The sequence below is a fragment of the Halichondria panicea genome, chromosome 16, assembly GCF_963675165.1.
Source record: "Halichondria panicea chromosome 16, odHalPani1.1, whole genome shotgun sequence".
Classification (NCBI taxonomy): domain Eukaryota; kingdom Metazoa; phylum Porifera; class Demospongiae; order Suberitida; family Halichondriidae; genus Halichondria; species Halichondria panicea.
This window is the reverse complement of record NC_087392.1, coordinates 5,645,521-5,670,400: the sequence shown is the minus strand read 5'-3', so window position 1 is coordinate 5,670,400 and position 24,880 is coordinate 5,645,521. Positions and strand designations below refer to the sequence as shown.

General features: G+C 44.6%; 5 protein-coding genes across 7 annotated transcripts; 2 read left to right on the top strand and 3 right to left on the bottom strand.

Moving 5' to 3' along the window:
- Positions 1–10: 10 nt before the first annotated feature.
- LOC135350564 (trans-L-3-hydroxyproline dehydratase-like) lies at positions 11–3,034 on the bottom strand. The gene is made up of 6 exons (XM_064549401.1): positions 2,894–3,034; positions 2,594–2,776; positions 2,057–2,281; positions 1,532–1,803; positions 1,197–1,272; positions 11–355 (listed from the first exon to the last, which is right to left on the bottom strand). The coding sequence occupies exons 1-6, from the start codon at positions 2,985–2,987 to the stop codon at positions 165–167; spliced, it is 1,041 nt and encodes a 346-aa protein (XP_064405471.1). The 5' UTR covers positions 2,988–3,034; the 3' UTR covers positions 11–164.
- Positions 3,035–3,108: 74 nt separating this feature from the next.
- On the top strand, positions 3,109–4,097 carry LOC135350578 (uncharacterized monothiol glutaredoxin ycf64-like). Its single transcript, XM_064549427.1, has 5 exons — positions 3,109–3,270; positions 3,334–3,390; positions 3,539–3,581; positions 3,662–3,731; positions 3,815–4,097. Exons 1-5 carry the CDS (start codon positions 3,109–3,111, stop codon positions 3,978–3,980), a joined length of 498 nt encoding a protein of 165 aa, XP_064405497.1. The 3' UTR covers positions 3,981–4,097.
- LOC135350559 (N(4)-(Beta-N-acetylglucosaminyl)-L-asparaginase-like) lies at positions 4,063–9,834 on the bottom strand. 3 transcript variants are annotated; one of them, XM_064549394.1, is made up of 12 exons: positions 9,681–9,834; positions 8,340–8,445; positions 8,031–8,078; positions 7,302–7,414; positions 6,121–6,181; positions 6,016–6,073; positions 5,639–5,728; positions 5,509–5,588; positions 5,412–5,455; positions 4,815–4,890; positions 4,520–4,627; positions 4,063–4,432 (listed from the first exon to the last, which is right to left on the bottom strand). In XM_064549394.1, the coding sequence occupies exons 1-12, from the start codon at positions 9,796–9,798 to the stop codon at positions 4,216–4,218; spliced, it is 1,119 nt and encodes a 372-aa protein (XP_064405464.1). In that variant the 5' UTR covers positions 9,799–9,834; the 3' UTR covers positions 4,063–4,215. The 3 variants fall into 3 exon arrangements, with proteins under 3 accessions (XP_064405464.1, XP_064405465.1, XP_064405466.1); XM_064549395.1 differs by having other exon boundaries at positions 8,267–8,445; positions 9,681–9,821; XM_064549396.1 differs by lacking the exon at positions 5,639–5,728.
- Positions 9,835–9,837: 3 nt separating this feature from the next.
- LOC135350580 (uncharacterized) lies at positions 9,838–11,328 on the top strand. Its single transcript, XM_064549429.1, has 3 exons — positions 9,838–10,007; positions 10,257–10,406; positions 11,143–11,328. Exons 1-3 carry the CDS (start codon positions 9,920–9,922, stop codon positions 11,145–11,147), a joined length of 243 nt encoding a protein of 80 aa, XP_064405499.1. The 5' UTR covers positions 9,838–9,919; the 3' UTR covers positions 11,148–11,328.
- On the bottom strand, positions 11,312–24,873 carry LOC135350511 (protocadherin Fat 4-like). Its single transcript, XM_064549323.1, has 3 exons — positions 24,715–24,873; positions 11,652–22,172; positions 11,312–11,547 (listed from the first exon to the last, which is right to left on the bottom strand). Exon 2 carries the CDS (start codon positions 22,127–22,129, stop codon positions 11,657–11,659), a length of 10,473 nt encoding a protein of 3,490 aa, XP_064405393.1. The 5' UTR covers positions 22,130–22,172; positions 24,715–24,873; the 3' UTR covers positions 11,312–11,547; positions 11,652–11,656.
- Positions 24,874–24,880: the final 7 nt, after the last annotated feature.

The window sequence follows — 24,880 nt, the reverse complement described above, 5'->3', positions numbered from 1 at the left end:
TGTAACAGCACTGGTGGGGTGAAAGCCATGCCTCTCCTATAATTAGGAATGGGCCGCCCCATAATTATAATAATTTAGTGCAGGGGAAACATGTTACAAAATAATACAATGACAAAAAATTAATAAAAAAATACTGTTGTCTGTTTGTCTGTCTACGCTTGTGTTCATTCAACAAGGAGCCCTGTGGAGAGGGGATCCCCCTCCTCTAGCCAGTACTCTCCTCGGCCAGTGTAGTGACCCCACCCACTCACTTCCACCACAACTGCTTGCTCGTAGGATCCAAAGGTCACAGTGGAGACCACCTTTCCTCTCATCTCTGAGCCAACCTTTGGTTGTACAATCAACCTCTCTTGGTCTGAGGGGACAAAGAACACAATAATATTATTATTACAAGTCCTCAGAGCAAGGCACAACAGAGGCTGCTAACAGTCCTCAGAGCAAGGCACAGAGGCTGCTAACAGTCCTCAGAGCAAGGCAGGGCTGCTAACAGTCACCAGAGCAAGGCACAGAGGCTGCTAACAGTCCTCAGAGCAAGGCAGGGCTGCTAACAGTCCCCAGAGCAAGGCACAGAGGCTGCTAACAGTCCTCAGAGCAAGGCACAGAGGCTGCTAACAGTCCTCAGAGCAAGGCAGGGCTGCTAACAGTCACCAGAGCAAGGCACAGAGGCTGCTAACAGTCCCCAGAGCAAGGCACAGGGGCTGCTAACAGTCCCCAGAGCAAGGCACAGGGGCTGCTAACAGTCACCAGAGCAAGGCACAGAGGCTGCTAACAGTCCTCAGAGCAAGGCAGGGCTGCTAACAGTCACCAGAGCAAGGCACAGAGGCTGCTAACAGTCCCCAGAGCAAGGCACAGAGGCTGCTAACAGTCCCCAGAGCAAGGCACAGAGGCTGCTAACAGTCCCCAGAGCAAGGCACAGAGGCTGCTAACAGTCCTCAGAGCAAGGCACAGAGGCTCCTAACAGTCCTCAGAGCAAGGCACAGAGGCTGCTACATTGAACACTGTTGAATCCATGGATGGATGGATACATTAATTTGGCTTTGTTGAGGTGTTGATTTGTACAAAACTGTTCATTTGGGACTCACTATAATTATAAAGCAATCTGGCAAGTAAAATACGTAATAAATTACTACCATCCTCAACATTTTGATCTGCCCAAAAATAATGATCAAGAATAATGATCAAGAGGCTGGAGGTACCTAGTTTCAGTTGTCCCTTGTGATACTGTACAGCTAGTCGCGCAGCCACTCCTGAACCACACGGTGAGCGATCCACCTATGATCATGGTGTGTGGGGGGGTATAGGATTGCAGTAATGATTAACAGATATTAATAACTAGAAGTTGCATGGGGGCCCCTGAATAATAATAATTTGAGGGCCGGTAGAGGCTGAAGCATACAAATGGTAGACTCGCTAGCCAGCCCTTCCTCGGCCAGCCCTTACCCCGAGGAAGGACTGGCTGGCGAGTCTATACAAATGGTACTTAATGAGGATGCCACATTATTCTCACGGACATGAGTACTAAGAGCACCACCTGTTGAGCCTCGGCAAAGCAGCAGATATTATTAGACACACCCTCCGTATCACAGCCATCAGTGAGAATAACTCCATACAGGAACGCCAAGTCAGCACTTTCAGGGTGTGTCAGTGTAGTGATGTTTTTAACTCTGTAGAATATATCGTTTGCGAGGTGAAGTAGTTCTTGGATGGGTGTGGTCTTTAGGTCCACGTTGAACTGCTGTACACTGACTAGAGCATAGAATGCTCCACCATAGCCGAGGTCATACACCACTGGACCTCTACCATCTGCACACGATGGTGAGATATGGCAATCCTTGATATACATCATAATTATGATAGAGCTCTTCAATACGTCTAAATTAAAACGAACACTTTCTTAAATAGTTTCTCCTGTTTCTAGAGGGAACAAACACCGGCCCTTACCAGTAGCTGGTCAAGAAATTGGTTTTGTTGCAAACAGCGATCAAAACACACCTTACAATACACTAGCTACAGTGACAATAATAATATTAATGGTAAGAATAAAATATTGACTTACTGATCTCAATCTTCTGATTGACAGCGAATGCAAATGAAGGCACACTCTTGAAGCGAACACGCCCACTCTTCCCCGAGGCACTGTCGTACTGCACATGTGCAGTGACCAGACCACATGGGCACTGTATCTTGACCTCCGTCTCTGGGCTGGCCCGTGGGACTAACCCATAATCAAGAGCATACCGTCCCAAGGATAGCATTGCATGTCCACACATGGTACTGTAGCCTGTGAGAAAAGGGTTAATGATACACATGGTACTGTACCCTGTGAGAAAAGGGTTAATAATTATGCAGCACTAGCAACAAATGCTATGAGAGGCTTAAAACAGTATTTAATTTTTCACCAGAGAAATTTAATGCAGACGATATAAAGCCAGGCAGCCAGGTCCCTCCCAAATGAACAGTGTGTGTTCAACACAACCCCTCAACAAAGACCACCTCTATCCACAACTGTACTCACATCACACCAATAAAGTTATGAGGTGCTATTGTTTCTAGCACACACCAAATGTCTGCATTTATAAGCACATTCAATGACCTTCACAATGAATGAACAAGACGGCCAGATCTGCCTTGTCAGCATCTTTCTCCACAAGGATAGCCCCGTACATGTCCTTATGACCTCTCGGCTCAAACATGAGAGCACGGCGGAGGTGGTCCAAGTGATCTCGAGCATAACGGCGTTTGTCTAAGAGAGTGTCCCCACACAGACGAGGGTAACCTGATCAGTGGGGAGGAGCGAAACAGTCAGTACAATACATTTATAATTAAGGTAATACATTTTAATAAACAGTTAGCTAGGGATTACGATATCTCTCGGTATTAATATTCTGCTCACCAGACACCACCACTCTGAGTGGCTCTCCCCCAGTATGCATCTCCACAGTCTTGATGAGCACACCATCCTTCCCCTGCAGCTCAGGAGATGACATCACTACAGCACAAACACCTTTGTCAGCTAGCTAGATCTAGCTGAATGCTGAAACATAGTTTGTTCTAAAGACAACCTTTCCCTTTATTTCAATAGCAAAATACACAGTCAGCTCACAGACAATGGCCTCTGTTTTCAGTGCTAGCTTTGCTCTAAGAGCTGGTAGAGTTCTTCTGAGATCTACTCAACAGCGGCTGGTCCCCACACAAGCCTTGAGCCAAGGGAGATGGCTAGCTACTGGTGATGGGGCAGCCAAGAAGTATGACACTGACTATTTTGAAAAGGTACTTTTATAGAGAGTGAATATACCAGTATGTTTATAGTATGTGTATGTGGGATCTCTGCAGCTTGTGAAGGACAAGCCTCTGGTGTTGTTCATGAAGGGAGAGCCATCAGCTCCAATGGTAAGTGATGACTAGGCCAGGGCTCATCGCTATAGAGAGTCAATCATGATACGTACTGTAGATTAGAGGCCCATGTATATTATAACAGAGGCCGGTCAGGTGACCTGCTTATGGGTGTATTATATGGTTCATTTCCCTGTCTCTACAGTGTGGTTTCAGTCGCTTGGTTGTACAGATCCTGGCCATGCACGGTAAGCTCTGAGCTAATCCAGCCCACTAGCCCCACGCTCTGTACCCTTCCTTCCGAGTGTACTAATCACCATCACTGTAGGGCTTGATGGCTACCCCACTTACGATGTTCTGGAGGATGTGGAGTTCAAAGAAGGAATGAAAGAATATTCGTAAGTCACATAAGGAGGGCAGTGAACTCTGTCCCCTGTTCTCAACATTATTATATTATTTTCCTTTACCCTTCCTCTCACAGACAATGGCCAACATTTCCTCAGGTGTACATGAGTGGTGAGCTGGTGGGTGGGGCTGACATCATGTTGCAGCTGCATCAGAATGGAGAGTTGGTGGGGGAACTGGACAAGATCGGCCATAAGTCTGCACTTGTGGACGCCGACACTGACACCACCAAGCAATCATAGCTAGCTGTAGTATATTCTATCTGTTTAATTGGTGTGTACTCAATCTGTGACTTGCATTCTTTGTAAAGATTCATCAAATGACTTATATAATTGACTTACAATAATATTATATTAATATCAGCACAACACTCAAATTATTATTCTGAAATTTGAAAATTGAATCTGTTAATTTCGGCACATAAAACAAAGATATAATACAATAAAAACATTGAATGTTACAGTAATTTCGATATGTTCATACTGCCACCACCGTGGACGCCCCGAGGGTGGGGTTATACACAGTGTAGTGGAACGATGGGAACCCAGTATAAGCCCCTCCATAATGTCCAGTTACATTCACAGCAATTATTCCACCACCATAAGATGGGTAGTAGTTCTTTATCTCTTGAAGAGCCTCCATGGCAGCTGACGTGGGACTAGCTCCGGCCTTCATCTTGTCCACCACAACACGGCTGCATGGAAGGAGCAAAGGTAGAAAAGAAGTCACGTATAACAATTCTGTAATGCATTGCATAATTACTATACGTTAGTGTACTGACCACGGTAGGAACCTCATCATGATGTCACCATCTCCAGTGGCCGAAGCTCCGCCCACTCCTTTCTCCACATAGCAACCAGCCCCGACAATGGGGGAATCTCCCACTCGACTGGAGGGGGAGAGATGTCCATAGCAACTGAACCAAAAATGTTTGGCTTAGTATAATTATTAATGGTGTGTTTAATTATAGCTATACATCGTATTCAATTCAAGTGATTAAAGGTTTCAAGCAAGAGAACTCTTCCAAGCAACCATCTGGTAGTAGTGTACTGTACAGTGTGTGTCTACTGACTCACCCTGGTATCTTGTGACTGGCTCCGTTGGTGGAAGTACCACAAGCTATTCTTCCTCCATCATCAACCACCACCATCCCTATATTATATACAGTCAATCAAGCAGCATGGCATATACAAGTAACGTTACTAGATAGTTATAGTTTCTAAGAGCCAAATCTCTTTTACAACTGTACAGAGTCAAAGATACAATGGTTTGGGTACTCTTTCAGCTGCCATAACTTGAATTCCGTAGACCCAATTTCAAAAATTGTATGATTTTCTAAAAGCTTAGAAAAGAGACCTTTCAAATGGTGTCATCAAAAGTTCACATTTGAGAGATAAAAGGCAATTTGGCCACACCATGGATAACCATGATCCAAGGCCGAAAAATGACAAATTATGGCTCCAACGAAATTTGGATTGAAACACATAATTTGAAAGGTATTTTTATAAGCTTTCAGAAAATCATAAAATTGTTGACGTTGGATGAACGATACTAAAGTTATAACCTTGGGTTAAATTATAAGGCGGCGGCCGGGTACAGCATTATTATAGGTACCAACTACATGTACAGTAGCATTCCCAAACAGCTACTATCTAATCACTTATACTGCTCACCGATGGTGTCGTGGTTAAACCTGTTGATGGGGGGTCTCTTGTATCTGTGTGGGGGTAATATAAAGTTAATAGTGTACGTGGGGTGGGTGGTACATACTCGTGTGAGGGGGTGGTCTGTGAGTGTGTAGTGAGTGGGTGGTAGGGACCACAGGTGGACGTAGGGTCAGGGGTCACTTGCTGGGCAGAGAGAGATTATAGTTATTGCAAGCACAACCTTTTCATCTCACTTGAAATGAAAACCTTCTTATTAGAACAGTCACCATTGCTGTAACAGTGTACAGTGGGGCCACACTATAGGCTCTGTACTTATCATTTATCTTAGTGAGGTAAAGGGTTGTATACAGAATCATAAACAGTGTCATGCACACAGCAGAGCTAGGTGCACAGTGTCTCTGTGTGGTGAGGAGCTAGGTGCACAGTGTCTCTGTGTGGTGAGGAGCTAGGTGCACAGTGTCTCTGTGTGGTGAGGAGCTAGGTGCACAGTGTCTCTGTGTGGTGAGGAGCTAGGTGCACAGTGTCTCTGTGTGGTGAGGAGCTAGGTGCACAGTGTCTCTGTGTGGTGAGGAGCTAGGTGCACAGTGTCCCTGTGTGGTGAGGAGCTAACCTTGGGTATCCAGTAGTTGGGCTGACACTTGTTGTTCCTCCAGTCAGTGTATATCTTCCTGCAAGATCAGGGAGACCTACAGTGTATGCACACCATCATTCTCACCGTGAGTTGTTAGTTTGCAGGTCCTCTTTGGTGAAGCCCATCTCCACTGCAAACTCTGTCGCTGCAAGTAATGACTAATATGAATATTAACAGGGAAAAAAAAGTAAGTATACTTAGGGTCGATAGTTGGGAGAAATTCAAAAAATTCATCAATGATTAAAGCCAATAGCTATAGCTAACTTTTTATTTGGGATTAATGTAAGCACAGCATTAGATGGCTACACAATGATTGTACCATCCTAACTCAAGTTATGAGCACTCAAAGATAGCTTGATAACAGGCCCATTTTTGAAAATCATCAAGACACAAGATCAAACCAACCTAGCTCTCCCACTAACATAGTGTAGTAGTGACTGACCTAGCTCTCCCACTAACATAGTGTACTAATGACTGACCTAGCTCTCCCACTAACAGAGTGTACTAGTGACTGACCTAGCTCTCCCACTAACAGAGTGTACTAGTGACTGACCTAGCTCTCCCACTAACAGAGTGTACTAGTGACTGACCTAGCTCTCCCACTAACAGAGTGTACTAGTGACTGACCTATAGCTCTCCCACCAACAGAGTGTACTAGTGACTGACCTAGCTCTCCCACCAACAGAGTGTACTAGTGACTGACCTAGCTCTCCCACTAACATAGTGTAGTAGTGACTGACCTAGCTCTCCCACTAACAGAGTGTACTAGTGACTGATCTAGCTCTCCCACTAACATAGTGTAGTAGTGACTGACCTAGCTCTCCCACTAACAGAGTGTACTAGTGACTGACCTAGCTCTCCCACTAACAGGGTGTACTAGTGACTGACCTAGCTCTCCCGCCCAACAGAGTGTACTAGTGACTGACCTAGCTCTCCCGCTAACAGAGTGTACTAGTGACTGACCTATATAGCTCTCCCACTAACAGGGTGCACTAGTGACTGACCTAGCTCTCCCACTAACAGAGTGTACTAGTGACTGACCTATAGCTCTCCCACTAACAGAGTGTACTAGTGACTGACCTAGCTCTCCCACCAACAGAGTGTACTAGTGACTGACCTAGCTCTCCCACTAACAGAGTGTACTAGTGACTGACCTAGCTCTCCCACCAACAGAGTGTACTAGTGACTGACCTAGCTCTCCCACTAACAGAGTGTACTAGTGACTGACCTAGCTCTCCCACTAACAGGGTGTACTAGTGACTGACCTAGCTCTCCCACTAACAGAGTGTGTCCTGTCCTCTCCATGACGCTACGAGCCACTGATATTGCACTCTTGACCTGACGCAGACACCCCACTGACCCAACATCGTGACTCTCCCTACGAGGCCAGCGTAGTGTGATCATAGATAGAAGAGAAAGGGATTGGCAACGGGGGCAGTTCACGTGATGCTTTTACATTGAATGTACACAGATGGGCCTGAAACCATCCGTGTTTCGCCCTAAAACTCCCGCGAAAACCCGGGAAACTTATTGTGTCTAATGCCTACTTCTCAAAGACCCCTCCAACACTTAAACACATGCCCCCTGATGGTAGGTATCATTTAGAAATATAATCTTGATTTTCGTGAAGTAGCTAGAGGTACACAGAGCCTCTGTCAGAGGTTTTTTCATGCTTGTGTTCCTATAGCACCTATGATAATTATATAGCTAAGGTTGTGTTACTAAGTAGTGTGCTATGTCCCAAATCGCCACACAAATGAGGTGAAGTTGATGTTTAGCAGTAGAACTGCTTGTAGACTTTTTTTACAGACGGCAAAAACAATTCTCATGAATTATTCATGTTTAGACTCCCACGTTGGAAGTAAGCCTCGAGGCGAAACACGGATGGTACCGGAAGTGCATTCCGTTGCCAATCCCTTTCTCTTCTATTCATGGTTCTCTCTAGTTTCCCTGGCCACACACAATAAGTATACACAGGTGATACCATTGCTCACCCATCCATGATCATTGCATCCAGGGTGGTCTCTCCATTCTCATCAGGACTGGAATAATGAGAGTAAGACATCACTGCAATAGTCAGATGCACGCAATAGTATTTGTGTGATTACAAAATCATGGCCCCTACATCACACCTCACACACACACACACACACACGCCCCCACACCTCACACACACACGCGCGCGCGCCCACACACCTCACACACACGCACGCCCCCACACAGTCCTCACCTCCCACCATAGCCCACTGTCCCGTCACACTGTTCACACCTCACACACACGCACGCCCCCACACAGTCCTCACCTCCCACCATAGCCCACTGTCCCGTCACACTGTTCAGCTTCACACACAGAGCAACCTGCCTCCACTGCATCGAGGTAGCTACCACCATTACTCAAGCTCTGGGCAGCTGGGGAGAACAACAATATATTGGACGACTATAACTACATACGCAAAGTACCAATGTACCAATGTATTAATGTATGCAACTACCAGCACGGACTTGCCTACGCTATTTGCTCGCCTAGGTTGTACTCTTTAAATACAGCTGGTCAGTAGATAACAGTACGTATACGAGGGACATGAGGAGATGTAGTTCCTAGCTCTGTATAACAGTACGAGGGACATGAGGAGATGTAGCTCCTAGCTCTGTATAACCAGAGATACAAAAGAAAGGGGATTGGAAACGAAATTTTTACGAAATTTTTGCGTGAAGCATTCCGTGTTATAGGGCGTGGCTAAAACTACAAAGGATTATATTTATAGTCAGCATGCTCATTACCAGTCTTGACTGCTCTACAATGTGCTGTACATAGAAACAGTGAAATTGATCATTTTTAATGTTGATTTTTCTAAAAAGTAAAGAGAATTTAGCTCTAAAAAGTCGACTAAGCCATGCAGCCACTATTACTAGACAAATAAATGCTATGCAAGAAGAAATAGCCTTTACTATGAAGTCGTAGGAGGGACAGGCCCGTGGCGTGTCTAAAAGTATACTAAAGCAGTTTGAAGGACTATACTGCAAACGTTTATGAACAGTACAGCTTATTTATAGCATGAAGCCATTCTATGTAGCACTTAGATACATAATAACCAAGTCAAGCAATGTCCTTTGCTGTTTTGACTTCACAGGAGGGACAGAGAAAAGTTGACATAGAGTAATTCAAGCTAAACTCAAAAAAATTGGAAACAGAGTAAAGACAACAGACTTAGAGCTTGTCAGTGGTATAAGCTTACTTCTCTCAAGTATCTCCCAGGCCCTGAGTGATCTCTAGTGGATAGGAGAGCTAGAAACCAGGGATACAAAACTTTTCCATGTAATTATTTGCGAGCGCAATAATTACACGGAGTGCTTCACCGGATGTCAGTCCTTTTACATAGGGCGTGGGCGGTCGTTTCCAATCCCCTTTCTTTTGTATCTCTGGTATAACAGTACGAGGGACATGAGGAGATGTAGTTCCTAGCTCTGTATAGGTCAGTAGATAACAGTATGAGGGACATGAGGAGATGTAGTTCCTAGCTCTGTATAACAGTACGAGGGACATGAGGAGATGTAGCTCCTAGCTCTGTATAACAGTACGAGGGACATGAGGAGATGTAGCTCCTAGCTCTGTATATTCTGAGCTCATCAACGTTACTATTCACCTCCTTTGTTAGCGTCTACAAATGGCCATGTATTGATGACCACTGGTAACAGCTTGTCCTCACACACGCACGGACCAAGCAGAGCAATGAGCAGCACACAGCCAACACACAACTTCATTGTTTACGTTTTTAATTAATCTGTTATGGGTGGAGCCCATTGAAAACAGGCGTGGTTTTAATTTGTTTGTCACTATACTATAAATCACTGTTCTGGATCAACTTCTCTCTAGTCTGGTAGGATGATAAAGACCTGGGCATTCTTCACTCTGGGAGGAATATTCACTGCAGTCTATTCTAATGCCGTCAGAAAATATCCACTGATGAGAAGTACGTAAGCTGTTTCAGTAAAATTGACTTTATTTAATACACGGTACGGAGACCATAGCCGGCCTTCGCTTTTAGGAGACTAGTTTTGAGCATCCACACCTTTAGTTTGAATGGTGCAATGTAAGCTCCATCACAACATAGCCGTAGTTGATTTGATTGGTCTGCACTCCTGACGAAGGTGCTGTTATACATAGGCGTTACTTTTTTTATCAAAGCTAACCCTTGTATGTGTTCGTGTGTTTGGTACAGAGCCCCAGCTGCACCTGGTGTGCACTGGTGTGGGGTTCTTCCTGGGTTACCTAGCGCACAACTATGAGGAGGGTTCAGAGAAGAGGACACAGAAGCTGCTCTCACGATATAGACATGCCCCCAGGGAGTGGGTGGAGGTCAGCTCTGATGGTGAGTGGGGCTTGTGTGTGTGTGTGTGTGTGTGTGTGTGTGTGTGTGTGTAGATACGCCCCCAGGGAGTGGGTGGAGGTCAGCTCTGATGATGAGTGGGGCTTGTGTGTGTGTGTGTGTGTGTAGACACGCCCCCAGGGAGTGGGTGGAGGTCAGCTCTGATGGTAAGTGGGGCTTGTGTGTGTGTGTGTGTGTGTGTGTGTAGATACGCCCCCAGGGAGTGGGTGGAGGTCAGCTCTGATGATGAGTGGGGCTTGTGTGTGTGTGTAGGTGGTCAGCTCTTTAATTCCCATAGCAAATCTCAGACCGTGCATGGAATTCGTCCACTTCCATATACTCTTTTGGTAACAAACTTTCCACATCCATGATCTGCTATTTGCTTACAATCTTTAATCTTCACAATATTAGTCTCTGACATTTATGACATTTATGACTGCACATTGTACATTACTGTTACAATATCATTATCATGTGTTGGCCCTCTCCCTCACATTATCATGTGTTGACCCTCCCCCTCACATTATCATGTGTTGACCCCCTCCTTCACATTATCATGTGTTGACCCTCTCCCTCACAACATTATCATGTGTTGACCCCCTCCCTCACATTATCATGTGTTGACCCTCCCCCTCACATTATCATGTGTTGACCCCCTCCCTCACATTATCATGTGTTGACCCTCCCTCACATTATCATGTGTTGACCCTCACCCTCACATATATGCACACACTCTCAGATTGAGTGATGGACACAAGCAACCATAGCAACTCGTGGACATTAACTCTCTTTGTCAGACTACTTTGACTGTTGTAGTGTACATGTATTGCTAGCTTTTGTGAGCATGTTCTGTATTTCACTTCACCACTGTGTATGTGTTTTTTGTACTAATTAAATGGTTGGCGGCATTGACATTAAAATTGAATTGTTATTATAATATTTGCAGCAGTGAGACTTGTACTTATTGCTACATACATAGTGAGGACAAACTGAATGACTGGCTATAGATACAGATTATAATAATGCTGCTGTAATATTGAGACAAGGCATAAAAACAACGTGGCACACACACAATTAATACACAGAAGAAGTGAGTAGTGAAGTCTCTCAAGTAAAGAGTTCATTTGTTTGTCTGTACTGAAACCTGCACAAAAAGAGAAGTTTCATTAAACAGTATAATTATAAGAATGAAATGAATGGTGTATTATGTATAATACTATCTGTGCGATAATGCATGGAAATACTCACATAGTTTATTTGTATATCCTCTGACTGACGCTGGCTCCAATGCTACTAGTAGTACCGCTCAGGTTGGTACTACCCAGAGAGGTGGACGATGATGACATATATTCCTGATGGTCGTACTCTTGTGTCATAGCTCGATGGGGGGTAACAGTGCCGTCAGTGGGTGTGTCTGATGAGGGGGTCTGTATGCTCACACCGCGTGGTATGTAGTGACCCTGCTGTAGATAAGTGGGGGGTACGTCTTGTGAGAGCATCATGTGATGCCCTCGAGGCTGGTTCATGCGAGGATCAACACGGCGATTGCCTCTGGGTGTATAATCCCTCGGGGCTACCATGTGATATTGATCTTGCAGTGCACTGGCAGAGCTGTATCTTGGTTGAGTTCGCACGTGATGCCTCAGTGGTTCTTGCGGTGGAGGGGGTGGGCCGTAATAATCGTACTCGTGTTGCATGGGTTGCCCCATCTGAGGTGGAAGGTCATAATGTCTGGGTGGGGGGTGCTGCTGTTGTTGCCGATGGCGATGTGGGAGTAGTGATATATGTGACCCTTGGCTGGATGCACCACCGTACATAGACACAGGCTGTGAGTGCTCCATGTATCTAGGCACTGGTGCGTGGTGCTCTTGACTGCTCGAATAGCTAGCCATCTCGCTCAGTTCATTGATAGCGTGATCCATGGGTGTGGCTCTGGGGACCCATTCTCCCATACCCGGCTGGCTGTATCCACCGTAATGGGGAATGTCTTCTTCAACTGGAGGCACATTCAAGTTACCCACTGAGTTATTCAGAGTTTGGTTGTTGCCCATATAACTGCTGTCACCGTCAGGGATGGTTGTTTCATCATCCAAATCCTCATCATCGTCATCAAAATCATACTTCCGATAAAGCATGTTATCGATGTCAGCTTCTGCGTCTGCCTCACCTCCACCTTCAGATGCAAACGTGTGGTTACTATGGATACTCTCCCGCGAGCCATGATTGTTGAGCAAGCCGTGATGAGCAGCGTAGATGGCTGCAATCTTAGCCTTAGGATGAGGTAGTTGTTGGCTGCCCAGCATGTCGGTGCCGATGCTACTAGCTAGGTCAGATGTGCTCCTTGCATGTGATGAATTATTCGGTGGTCTTTTCTGGAGGCCTGGGGAATTGTACGCCGATCTTGCCATCATTTCGTTATTACTGTCCAATTCGTCATCTGCATAATTAGAGTAGCTCTGTTCAGAGGAATTGCTTCTGCTACCAGACGAATGACGCAGTGCATGCCCGAGTGGGTACATCTTTGTAGACTGTAGTTTAAGTTGACCGGGAGTTGAAGATCTTGATCCTTGACTGTGCCTACTCTGGAACCTCTCTCCCAGCTCCATGTTATTAGGAGGGGCCGAATCTTTTATTTGTACTTTCTTTGAGGTTCTTCTATACCTGCACACACAAGCGACACACAGCAGCAAGAAGAATATGATCATCACTGCAACCACTGAAGCAACAACCACGACTATGATGATGAGACTGTTGCCAGTGGGATCGGTAGTGGTGGATATTTTGAATGAATTGTGGAGATTTAGATCAAACGAAGTTCTTGCTGAATTCATTCCATCGCTAACTTCAACTTCTGTCGGCACGGTGAAATATTCAGAATCTTCACTTTCAGCTTGTCTCTTGTGAATGCTTCTTTTGACGGACGGAGAATTGTCTGCAGTTGAGCTCACATTCAATATTATCTCTCCATTTCTACTGTTGATTCCGAAGTACATTTTGGGTAGATCGTTTACAAAACTGAAGATAAGTTGAGAGCTCTTGTCAAAGTCTTCAGCTGTCACTTGAGCAATGACATCACCTGGTAAACTATTTGGACCAATCGGATTAAATTCGAACTTAGTTACTGAGAAAGTTGGTGCTCCTTCATTTACATCTCCAATGGTAACAGTTATCGCGGCAGTACTGGAGAGTCGTGTGCTTCCACTGTCTGTAACTACTACTGTAAAAGCATACTCATCAATGGTTTCAGCGTCTAGTTCTCCACTGGTGAATATTTCTCCGCTATCTCTTTCGATCCTAAAAGGAAGAGCTGCCAGTTGGTCATACAACAATTCATACTGTAGAATGCTATTCTCCCCCACATCATCATCTGTAGCTCTGATTTGACCGATTGAGCTCTCCGCTCGAGTGTTTTCCATGACAGAGAAACTGTAGACATTGGAGGAAAATACTGGACTATTGTCATTAACATCCGTTACGGTCACACGGACTGTAACAGAACATGTTATAGGCTGCAAAATACTGTCTGTAGCAACCACGCGAAATACATACTCTGACTTAGTTTCTCTGTCTAGAGCACTGACTAGCATCAATCGCCCTGTGCCCCTCTCTACAGTGAACGGTGTATCCATAGTTTCATTGATAAAGTACTCGACTGGTCTACCAACAAGGCTCGTTGCTGTCAAACGTTCATCAGGCAAAACCGTTGCATCTTCAGACACCTCGAGGCTGTAGTCATTATATTCAAAGGTAGGGCATTCCGGGTAAACTACAACAGTGATATAAGCGTAGGCAGCCAGGTAGTGATGAGCACAGGAAGGAGCTGGAGAAGCATTGGAGGCTTCTAAGCGGAAGGTGTAGTTCTGAGCCTGCAGGTTCCAGGAGGTACCTGCAGTGTTCCTAAGGATCAGGCTAGCTTCGTTACTGCCAGATTCTCTCACTATTTGAAACAGACCGTTAGCTTCGCTATAATAATGAGGAATATTGAATTGTATACCCGAGTTTTCGGCAAAATCTGCATCACTTGCACTGAAATGACCGACTGCATCATTAGCATTAGCATTCACTGATATTCCAAACACATAGGACTCGGTGTTGAACACGGGAGGATTATCGTTAATATCATACGAACGGAAACTGAAAGTTGTAGATGTAACGAATGGGGGATTTCCCTGATCGACAGCGTTCACGGTCAGAGTATGGAGATTTGTTCGTCTAGTAGCAACCATCACTCTCTTATTCCTAATCACACCAGTGTGAGGATCAATCACAAAATTCCCTTCGTCTTCCGGAGATGTAACAAGGGAATAAGTTACGACTCCATTGAGACCTAGGTCCTCATCCGTACTAGATATCCGTGTGACAAGCGAGTTGATCGGTTGCTGCTCCCATATTTCAATATTTTCAGGTACTGTTATTTCTGGTGCATTCTCATTGACGTCCATGACATTGATCGTAAGGTATGTTGATGTAATAGATTCAGAGTCTGAAGCTTCCACACGCAAGAGGTAGTAGTCGAGCGTTTCATAGTCTAGTTGAGTAGAGCTGCTTAGAGATACCATACCTGTGTCAATGTTAATCTTAAAGTTAGTCTGAGGAGGGTTGGGAATCACTTCTCCACGAAGACTTGCCTCCTCCATAAACAACTCATACCTCAGTGGGGGTCCGGTGTCTGGGTCCACAGCTGACACACGGATGATCCTTGACCCGCTCTGTGTGTGCGGGTATTCATACACTCCAATAGAGTAGTTTCCCTCACGAATAAAACTGGGAGGATTGTCATTAACATCGCCAACTTCGATGTGCAGTATCATTGCTCCAAAGTTAGGCTGGCTGCTCAAATCGAATGCTCTGATTACAAGATCATATGAGCTGTAAACTTCGCGGTCCAGTGCTCTGTCCAGCGTAACTTCACCACTGGTGCGATTAATTGCAAACGCTCTGTCAAAATTTCCATTGCTGATCTCGTAGTTCAATTGGCCGAAAATTCCCGAGTCATCATCAAAGGCTCGTGCTGTGAACACAGACGTGCCAATATCAGCATCTTCATTAAGTTCAACGATCTCCGTTGCCCTCACAAACACTGGATCCTTATCATTCACGTCAATCACATTTATAATCACTTCGAGATATGCTGAGTTTCGAATGATATTATTCAAATCTGTACTGTCTTCGATATACGCTTCAACATACAATATGTAAGTGCTTCTGTCAAGGTAATCGAGTTCTCCTTGAAGATGTAGCACTCCTTGTGATTTTGAAATAGCGAACAGTCCCTCGGGCGCATCCGTGTACACTATTCTGAATAGTGAGCTATGTGACTGAGTGACGAATGTGTAGACTGTACCACCAACGCCATGGTTTTCCTCCACCTCAATAGTGTGTGGTGTCATTGCTATTCCAGCAAATACTGGAGCAGGATTGGGATCTTGAAACACCACTTCAATGAGGGCGTCCACTGTCTGAGCAGTAGAGCCAAGATCATACGCTGTCACACGCAGATCCACAGAGGTACCAGCAGGGATCGGGCCTTTGCTCCGAACCACTCCAAGCTCTTGGTCTATTGTGCAGTGCACTGATGTGGTGCCATCACTAGTGAGGATTTGATATCTCACTACACCATCTTGTCCTTCGTCGCCATCTCTTGCGGTTACCGTGAACAGATCGATATCAGCTCTAGGAGTGGAAGAGAGGACGAGTCGTGTCGGTAGGTCTTCAAATACGGGTATTTCATCGTTAGCACTGAGCACAGTTACCGTTAGTAAAGTTTCTGCTGTTCTGCTAATGCCGGGGGTTCGATCAACAGCTGCTACTCTTAGCGTGTGTGTCTTATCTTGCTCGAAATCAAGCGACATTGCAAGAGTGATAATTCCGTTAGTTGGTTCGATTGCGAACAGCGGATATTGTTCTTGGAATTGGAATGTGAGTTCACCATTATCCCCCATGTCCGGGTCGTTTGCAAGTCCAGTAAAATCGAAAATGGGAACATTAATCAGTGTATCTTCGCTCACTTCAGTGGTGTAGCCTTGGTGCTGGGTAAAGCTTGGATGATGATCGTTATCACCTTCGATGGCCAATCTAATGAAGGTAGTATCAAACAGGGAGGTGCTCATAGTGCTGTATACGGTCACTTCTGCCTCGTACAGTGGTAGGGGGGACGGAGGTAGGGTTGCTCGTAGCGTTACATCACCACTGGGGGACACAGCTAACAAATCTCCTGTTATCTGAGAGGCAATCTCAAACCTAAACGCTGCATTATCTCCAGTGTCTTGATCTGTAACTTCACTCGCCAGATTGAAGAATGCAACACCTGGTGTCAAGGTTGCCGTGCCGTAGAGGATATATTGGTATCGTGAGAACAATGGAGAATTATCATCCGCATCAACGATAGTCACGATTACCTGGGTAACAGCAGGTTGTCCTCCATCAGAGGCCATTACTCGGAAGGTCCTAGTTTGAAATGCAGTCATTTCTCTATCAATCTCTACCAGTGATACCACATCTCCAGTTGAGCTGTCAACATCGAAATATCCATCCTGCCCATCAAGAGTGTAAGTGATTGTTCCAAACTCCCCCAGATCTCTGTCTGGAGCGTCCACTGCTCCAATGCTGGTACCAACAGGGCTGTTTTCAATGAAGGCAAATTCGTACAAACTTTGAGTGAACACTGGAGATTCATCGTTCACATTTATGATGGTTATACTGAGTTCAAGTGCGGTGGACGTCAGCTGTGGTTCGCCGGTATCCTTGGCAACAACGGACAAAGTGTACGATTGCACGCTATCATAGTCTAGGTGTGAGGCAACAATGATATCTCCAGTTTGACTATCAATAGTGAAAGCATCTTCAATATTTCCGTCCACAATCTCATAATACACTGCATCGTGTGTTGCATTGTCAGCATCGTTAGCTTGCACTGTCAGCACTACAGTATCGACATCAATGGACTCTAGTATCTCAGCAGAGGTCAAGTACCGGGTTGTATCAAACACGGGTTGTCTGTCATTCACGTTTCGGACATAGACGATTACCATGACATTGGAGTGCTTGGTTTCATCTATGAGTTCTTGTGCTCTCAGATTGAGCACATAGCGATCTCTGCTGTTGAAGTCGAGCCTCGTACTTGTTACTATGGCACCACTTTGGTACCCGAAATTGACCGATGTTTGTCCGTTCTCCATGACCGTGTACGTGAGTTTCATTGGATCGTTCAAGCTGTCCATATCGTAGGCCCTGATTCTCAGCACCTCTGCTCCAATGTCCAACTCTTCACCAACTACAACACTCACAATGGTACTATCGAAACGCGGACCATATTCGTTAACATCCTCGATTTCAACGGTGATTGTTTTTGATGTAAAATGCCTCGGGCCAGCTTCTTCATACGCCAGAATGGTGAGCTGGTAACTGTCGTCTCTTTCAAAGTCTATTGCCGGAAGTTGGACATCATCGACAGGGTCTGTACATTCACTGCTCTGAGATATCGGACAAATGAAGAACTGTCCAGTATTCTGTAGATTACAAAATATGTGTTTTAGAGAAGCATCCGCCAGTTCAAACTTGACGTCTGCATTCGGGCCCTCATCGGCATCCGTGGCTGTTACAGTGAATATGATATTACCATCACCTATTGTTGCATCTTCTCGTATGGTTTTCCGAACGGGATCGAGTCCAAATACAGGTCTATTGTCATTCACATCTGTCACTACGATATTAATGACAGCTGTGTCCGACCGTCCACCACCGTCACGCGCTCGAACATCGAATGAATATTGACTTCTAGTTTCTCTATCAAGTGGCAGCCTCAAAAATATATCACCATTTGAGAATAGTTGGAAATGTTGGTCGATGCTACTACCTTGGTTGACTTCGATGCTCACACTCCCAAACACACCAGCATCACTATCGCTCACGGATATGGTGGCTATTTTTGTATTGACTGAGTAATCTTCTGGGATATAAAAAGTTCTGTTCTGGTTTCGATTGAAAACTGGAGTATTGTCATTTTCGTCTGCCAGATAAATACTCACACTTGCAGATGATGATTTTGGAACGTTTCCATTGTCTTGTGCTCGTACAGTGAACGTGTACACAGCTGTACCCTCTGGGGGGTCACGGTTCAATTGATTAGTTGTAGATCTTATCTCTCCATTTCCAGTTACCATGAAAGGAATGTTTGCATCCACAATAGAGAATGTGATGTCACTGTTAGCACCTTCGTCAATGTCCCTGGCAACCACACGCCCTGCTAGAGTGTTTTGTGGACTGTTTTCAGTGATACTAAAATTATACGTATCTGGCGTGAAAGTTGGTGCGTTATCGTTTATATCAGTGATTGTGACCGTGAGGAGGCTACTGATTGTCAAGCATTCTAAAGAGGACACTGTATCATGAGCTGTGATATTGAGTGTGTACACTGCTGGCGTATTGCCTTGACCAATCAGAGCTTCTCTATCAATGTTCATTGTCGTTGTGTGGATATTAGCTACGTGATTGAAATCTTCACTGATGGCAAATTTTGTCGATTGTGTACCGTCAGCATTTTTGAGATTATAGACAACAGTTGAAACCGTATTTCCTTCAAGATTTGTGGCCTCAAACGCCAGAATAAGAGTGTTGAGTGGAGAATGCTCGGGCAAATTGATGGCTGGATTGAAATCTTTCAGTCTTAGACACGGATCTTGTGCATCAGTCACATTAATTATGATTGTTTGCTCATCGAAATTAATCGATACAAACCCGTCTGTAGCTCTCACTATGAACCTCTCTTCTTGATTTGTCTCATGATCCAGCGTGCCAGTCAGTGTGATAGCACCCGTGGTTTCATCAATGTCAAAGCGTTCAGTAATCCTCAGACTGGGGTTTAAAGCAATAATTGAATATCGTGTCTGATTGTAAGGATCGAGATCGAGATCAACCGCATGTACAGTTAAGAAACGTGTTCCTGTCGCAAGATTTTCTGGCAAGGAGATGGTGATGGAGTCTTCAGCAAATACGGGACTCTGGTCAGAAATATCTCTAATTGTAATTGTCACGTCAGCAAGACTGCTCAGCACACTAGCACCTTCGATGCTGGGATTACTGGCGCGTACAATCAATTGAACAGTTCCGCTTTCTCCCAAATCATCGCTCTCTCTGTCTATTACCGTTTTAGTCGTGATTCTGCCAGACATTTCATCTATCAAAAACCAGTCTCCAGCTACAGTTGGCTCTGCTCCGGTAATATCGAACGTTATTCGACCATTTTCCCCCGTGTCCAAATCGTTTGCTTTTATTTCCTGCTGGAAACTTCCCCTGACAATAGTGCCCATCGAGTTCTCTTCGTTGACTTGGAAATGATAGGGAGCACCGATAAAAACTGGTTCATTATCGTTGATGTCCAGAACATTGATGGAAACGAACGCGTCTTGGTTGGTGAACAGTACACCATCGAATGCACGCACAGCTAGTGTGTAGTTGGCAACTTCTTCTTTGTCAAGTGATCTGGTCGTTCTAATTTCTCCCGAAATCTCGTCAATTGCAAAGTGTCCTCTCTCATTTCCGGAAGCTATCGATAATCTTATATTGTTGTTCATACCGTCTGGATCTGTGACGTTGATTGTGGTCACATGATATCCGACCATTTGATTTCCTTCTCTGATGTTTACCACAACGTTTTGGGACATTAGATCAAATATAGGGTTCTCGTCGTTGGTGTTTGTAACTGAAATATTGAGCATCTCTTGAGTTGTCAACTCTCCATCACTTACGCTGATCACAACGGTGTACATGGGTGTGGTTTCGTAATCAAGTGGAACAGCACCCAAAAACACACTAAAAGAATCTTCGAAGAATTGAAATCGATTATCGTCGGGGGTTACCATGAAGCCATACACGAGAGTGGCGTACCTGAGTGTGTCAATATCAGTAGCGTCAACTGTAAATAATTTGGTATTGATTGAGAAATTTTCACTGACTTCGAATACTCCTTGTGGAAAATGAATGACTGGCGTGTTATCATTCACATCTCTGAGGGTGATATTGATAGTAACCATGTCAGTGCGTGCAGTGTCTCGGCTGTTTGTGGGATTATCAGATGCTACAACCAGTACAGATATATCTTGTTGCATTTCACGATCCAATCTCCCAGCTACAATCAGATTTCCAGTTTCGGTTTCAATTTCAAACAAGTGCTGATGAGGGTAGGCTTGGGAGGAGGTGGGCAGGTGGTATGTGACTCTACCGTTGCCAGTAGCAACATCGTCCGCATCAGTGGCTTGAATACTAACAATCTCTGTGTTTATGTTAGGCTCCTCGTCAATCTCATACACATTCTGTAAGTTGTTTCGGTTGATTATCGGAGAATTATCGTTCAAGTCCTCCACTGTGAGTAGTACCTCGCTTCTTGACGTGAGTTGTGGATCACCGAAATCATTTGCGAGCAAAACAATGTGGTATTCACTGCGTACTTCTCTGTCTACTCTCCGGATGAGATTTAGCTCTAAGTGATTGTCGCCAGCCACCAACTGAAACGTGGCTGAAGGTACCAATACTCCGTTGATCTGCTCGTACAGCTGGTGTGACGTGTTACCATTGGCTCCACTATCACGGTCGTCAATAGTGAAAAATCCGACTGTATTGCTGACACTTGACTCTAGGATTGTTCTATCCCCAAAAAACACGATTATCGGCGCATTATCATTCACATCTTCAACCGTCACCACGACAGTCGCACTGTTCATCATATTACATCTATCAGTAGCGTGTACACTCACTTCGTACACTGCATACTCCTCTCTGTCCAGTTCATCACTGAGAATGAGTGTCCCTTCTTCAGAGTCGAGCACAAAGGGATGCTCTGGTAATATCTCACAAGGGTTCAGCTCTTCTCGTCTGCGGCAAACCTCGTATATTGTGTAGGCCAGGGTACGATCAAGTAGATCTTCGTCAAAGGCAGTGATGTTGTTGAAGATGACTGTGTTCACTGGACTGTCCTCAGGGAGGCTGGGTGGGAAGTATCTAGTAGTGGGGAAAGTAGGGGACTTGTCACACACGTCACTAACGGTAACGTTGAGTGTCCGTACAGCTGTTCGTGGGTTCTCAGAGCCTTCAATGGCTTGCAACTGAAGTGAGTATTGCGAAACAGTTTCTCTATCCAATGGGCGTGTAACTCCTAGTCTTACTTCACTAATGGCTTGTGTTACTTCATTGATCCGAACAGACACAGTGAACAAGCCATCTAAATCATCAATCAGGCTGTAGTTTCGTATACTATTAGATCCCTCATCTGGGTCAATCCCCTGGGTGAGCGTGACATCGGCCTCTGCATTGGCTTCCGCAATCTCCACTACTACAGAGTCAGTTGGAAATACTGGAGGATTGTCGTTTTGGTCAAGAATGTTGAGATTGAGACCAACAGCACTTGCACCAGACACATACGTGATGGTGAGTGTCACTGGTTGAAATGTGTTTCCTACTCCAGTTCTGATACGTCTAGCAATATCTTCACGATCAATGTTCTTCTTAGCCGATATTCTACCGGTACGGAACTCAAAATACTCCTCTAATACTGCCGCTTCATTTCCATTGAGGGCTGCAAACACATTTTCGGATAAGTTCAAATCAATGATGAGATCGCCAACGATAACGGTGTTTTCTACGAGATCAACTATTTGTTGAGAGTTGATGCACACAATGAAGGATAGCAACACGGCCGTAACTATGTTAGTGGTTCGACTACTGCTTCTCATTTTGACTGTCTTAGTACGTTGGTTGTATCAACTTTGGAAGTACCTGCATAAAAAGTAACGATAAATATTAATTAGCAATAGAGGTCTATTACACGGGGGAGGAGGGTTGTGAACATATTTTAAACAGCCATAACTCGTTACTGAAACACATATGTACCTTCGAAAGATACCTTTCAAACATTTTGTTGGGCCATAATTTGCCATTTTTCAGCCTTGGATCCATGGTAAGAACAAATTGGCAAATTAATGGTAAATACAAAACATGGACTCTCTGACATTCAGTGCACGGCTTGTAATTCTGCTAAGAACTGTTCAGACATACTTAGTACAATGGTACAATACAATGCATGCTGATGTGTGGGTATGGTGCGTGAATATAATGAATGGGTCAGTTGGCACCTAACATGGGCTGTGCAGAGTGTGGGATGTATACACAGGGGAAGCCATGCAAGGTCACCAGGCGTGAATAACGTTAGCTTTGGTGTGAACAACACTGACCTTTGCCCTTAGCTACCAGAGCAAAAACAAGCAAACAAACTGTGTAATGCATGCATTAATTGCTGTGTGTATAAAACCATACGGTCTGCGGTTGGTACTAACCATCTCTGAGGGTTTTACGAGATGTTAATAATGGGCCTCAGGACACAAATCGCATAGAGTCAATAATTTAGGAACCTGTATATTAAAATATTAGCTGTACATGTATCTATAGCAACCACTACCTGTAACCTAGGCTGCATTATGTGAACCTAATCTCAATCCTAATGGCTCCTTTGAAAGCATGGGTGGGCACGCACACAGTATATAGAGTGAAACATTACCTGGTCTGCAATAGCTATACAGTACACACACGCGCACACACGCACTTATAATATACCCCCCTCCAAACCACACACACACGCACACAGAAGTTAGGGAGACCAAAGTCTGGGAACCAATTCACGGCATATTAACTTCTGACCACAGGAATGCGGACTTTAATACACACACTCACAATCATGTGTTTATGGGATAAGCCACACCCACTACAGAAACACGATCCCGAATGAACAATTGCATTGATCATGCGAGAGGAGTCTGTAATACTAATAGCTAGTGCAGGCTATTTTCTGGGTATCATAATTTATGACCTGTAACCACAATAATTCAAAACAGTCACGGTTGGTGAGAACGGAGACCCCCTGGCTACCTCTTGTGGGAATGTACAAGCTTACCACAACTAACAACACAACACTTGAGCTATAGGGGATTTATTATATTGACTACCAACTCTTGCTCTAAGACCATGCACTAACTCTGCATGTACCACTGACACTGAAGTACTCTTTAGTTATAATCTTAATGGCCTGTCCACTCATCTGAATGCAGAAGCACTACTGTCACAGCTAGCACACCCTCCCTCATGCTGCATGCATGCGCAGTTAATTGGGTGTGATAATTACTGCTCTACCCACACCAGCTGCCTCTTATCATAATCACGTGTTACAGATACCACTCACTGCAGCACGGACCACAATAGCACGCTGAAGAAAGCACTTAATAAAACTACTGCTGTAAATACTTTTCGGCATGTTTTCCCACTAGTACATGCAAGGTTATCATTGCACAATCCCACCATCTCCAGAGCAATGGATACCGTGCAATGATAACTCCATGCATCCTCCCACCTTTACTAGATGTCTAGACAACAGCATTGACTCTCCCACCCTACCCATACTAGCACACATTAAACTCTGACGCTCTGCTAGTTTGGGCAGATACTACTGTATGCACTGTTTCCCGCTCTCTATTAGGATATGGTATGTGGAGTGAGTGGGGAAGCTACCATAAAGAATAGATAAAGACTGTTAACTACATCAGAAGCTTGGCAACCGCTTACCTTATATCACACACCTACTGATGCTATAAGCGATACACACAGCTGCCACTAGGCAAGCAAGAGTACTGCATTGTATTACTTATTACTCTCTTATATACATTATATAGCACAATGCTTAATGGCTACACAGGTGAGGAGGGGCAGTATTTCCTCTCATACACCAACTAGTGGTTGTGTGGCATTTCTAAGCGCCAAATCAAAGGCTTCATTAAAAGTAAACACAAGCTCATGCAAAACCGATTAGCCAGTCTACTCCTACAGCATTTAATGGAGGCAGATCACGGTGGGAAAGTTATTCTCTGTAAGCAGTGCTGCACTATTTGATTATGCAATTAAGACAGCTTAGCGGGTAAGGTTAGCATGCCTGTGTTCCAGCTGTGTTGATACTGACAAGGTCTAGCTCACTGATACCACATCATTATAATTATCTGCATGCAGCTTTATAGTTCATAGTGGAGCTGCATTAGCTCTATAAGCAAAGATTGTCTGCATAATATGAGGGGCACTAAAGTCTCTACTCTTCACAACTGATAAAGCCCCACACACACACACTCCTCACACATTTACACCCACACCACACACACACACAGGGGTTTACTATAGTGCCCATGTGATGTACAAAGTACAAGCAGTTGTAGTTGTGGTATAAACTACACTACCTTGTATATACAAGCAGCCTGAAGCTATACTTTATAGATGCACTTACCAACTATAAGCTTTCCAGTTGCAGAATGGTCTTATCTAGTCGTAGTGCAATCTTGCTAGCACTATCATAACATCATAAATAAGTAGTGTGGATCTTTAGTTGAGATTTACTGCAATGCACTGTAATTTTCAACAATAAATTGTGTATAGCCAAATATTTTCAACTT

What these genes read in the sequence shown, in the direction of transcription:
- LOC135350564 (XM_064549401.1), bottom strand. Translation starts at nt 2,987, where the DNA reads ATGTCATCTCCTGAGCTGCAGGGGAAGGATGGTGTGCTCATCAAGACT. An exon ending in ACTCAGAGTGGTGGTGTCTG is followed by an intron (nt 2,777 to 2,893) that starts GTGAGCAGAATA and finishes CCCACTGATCAG; the next exon opens with GTTACCCTCGTCTGTGTGGG. An exon ending in GCTTTGCCGAGGCTCAACAG is followed by an intron (nt 1,273 to 1,531) that starts GTGGTGCTCTTA and finishes CCATGATCATAG; the next exon opens with GTGGATCGCTCACCGTGTGG.
- LOC135350580 (XM_064549429.1), top strand. Translation starts at nt 9,920, where the DNA reads ATGATAAAGACCTGGGCATTCTTCACTCTGGGAGGAATATTCACTGCA. An exon ending in AAAATATCCACTGATGAGAA is followed by an intron (nt 10,008 to 10,256) that starts GTACGTAAGCTG and finishes TGTTTGGTACAG; the next exon opens with AGCCCCAGCTGCACCTGGTG.
- LOC135350511 (XM_064549323.1), bottom strand. Translation starts at nt 22,129, where the DNA reads ATGAGAAGCAGTAGTCGAACCACTAACATAGTTACGGCCGTGTTGCTA.
- LOC135350578 (XM_064549427.1), top strand. Translation starts at nt 3,109, where the DNA reads ATGGCCTCTGTTTTCAGTGCTAGCTTTGCTCTAAGAGCTGGTAGAGTT. An exon ending in GAGAGCCATCAGCTCCAATG is followed by an intron (nt 3,391 to 3,538) that starts GTAAGTGATGAC and finishes CTGTCTCTACAG; the next exon opens with TGTGGTTTCAGTCGCTTGGT. An exon ending in GAAGGAATGAAAGAATATTC is followed by an intron (nt 3,732 to 3,814) that starts GTAAGTCACATA and finishes TTCCTCTCACAG; the next exon opens with ACAATGGCCAACATTTCCTC.
- LOC135350559 (XM_064549394.1), bottom strand. Translation starts at nt 9,798, where the DNA reads ATGAAGTTGTGTGTTGGCTGTGTGCTGCTCATTGCTCTGCTTGGTCCG. An exon ending in CTGCAAACTAACAACTCACG is followed by an intron (nt 6,074 to 6,120) that starts GTGAGAATGATG and finishes CTGATCTTGCAG; the next exon opens with GAAGATATACACTGACTGGA. An exon ending in GCCAGTCACAAGATACCAGG is followed by an intron (nt 4,628 to 4,814) that starts GTGAGTCAGTAG and finishes CTCCCCCTCCAG; the next exon opens with TCGAGTGGGAGATTCCCCCA.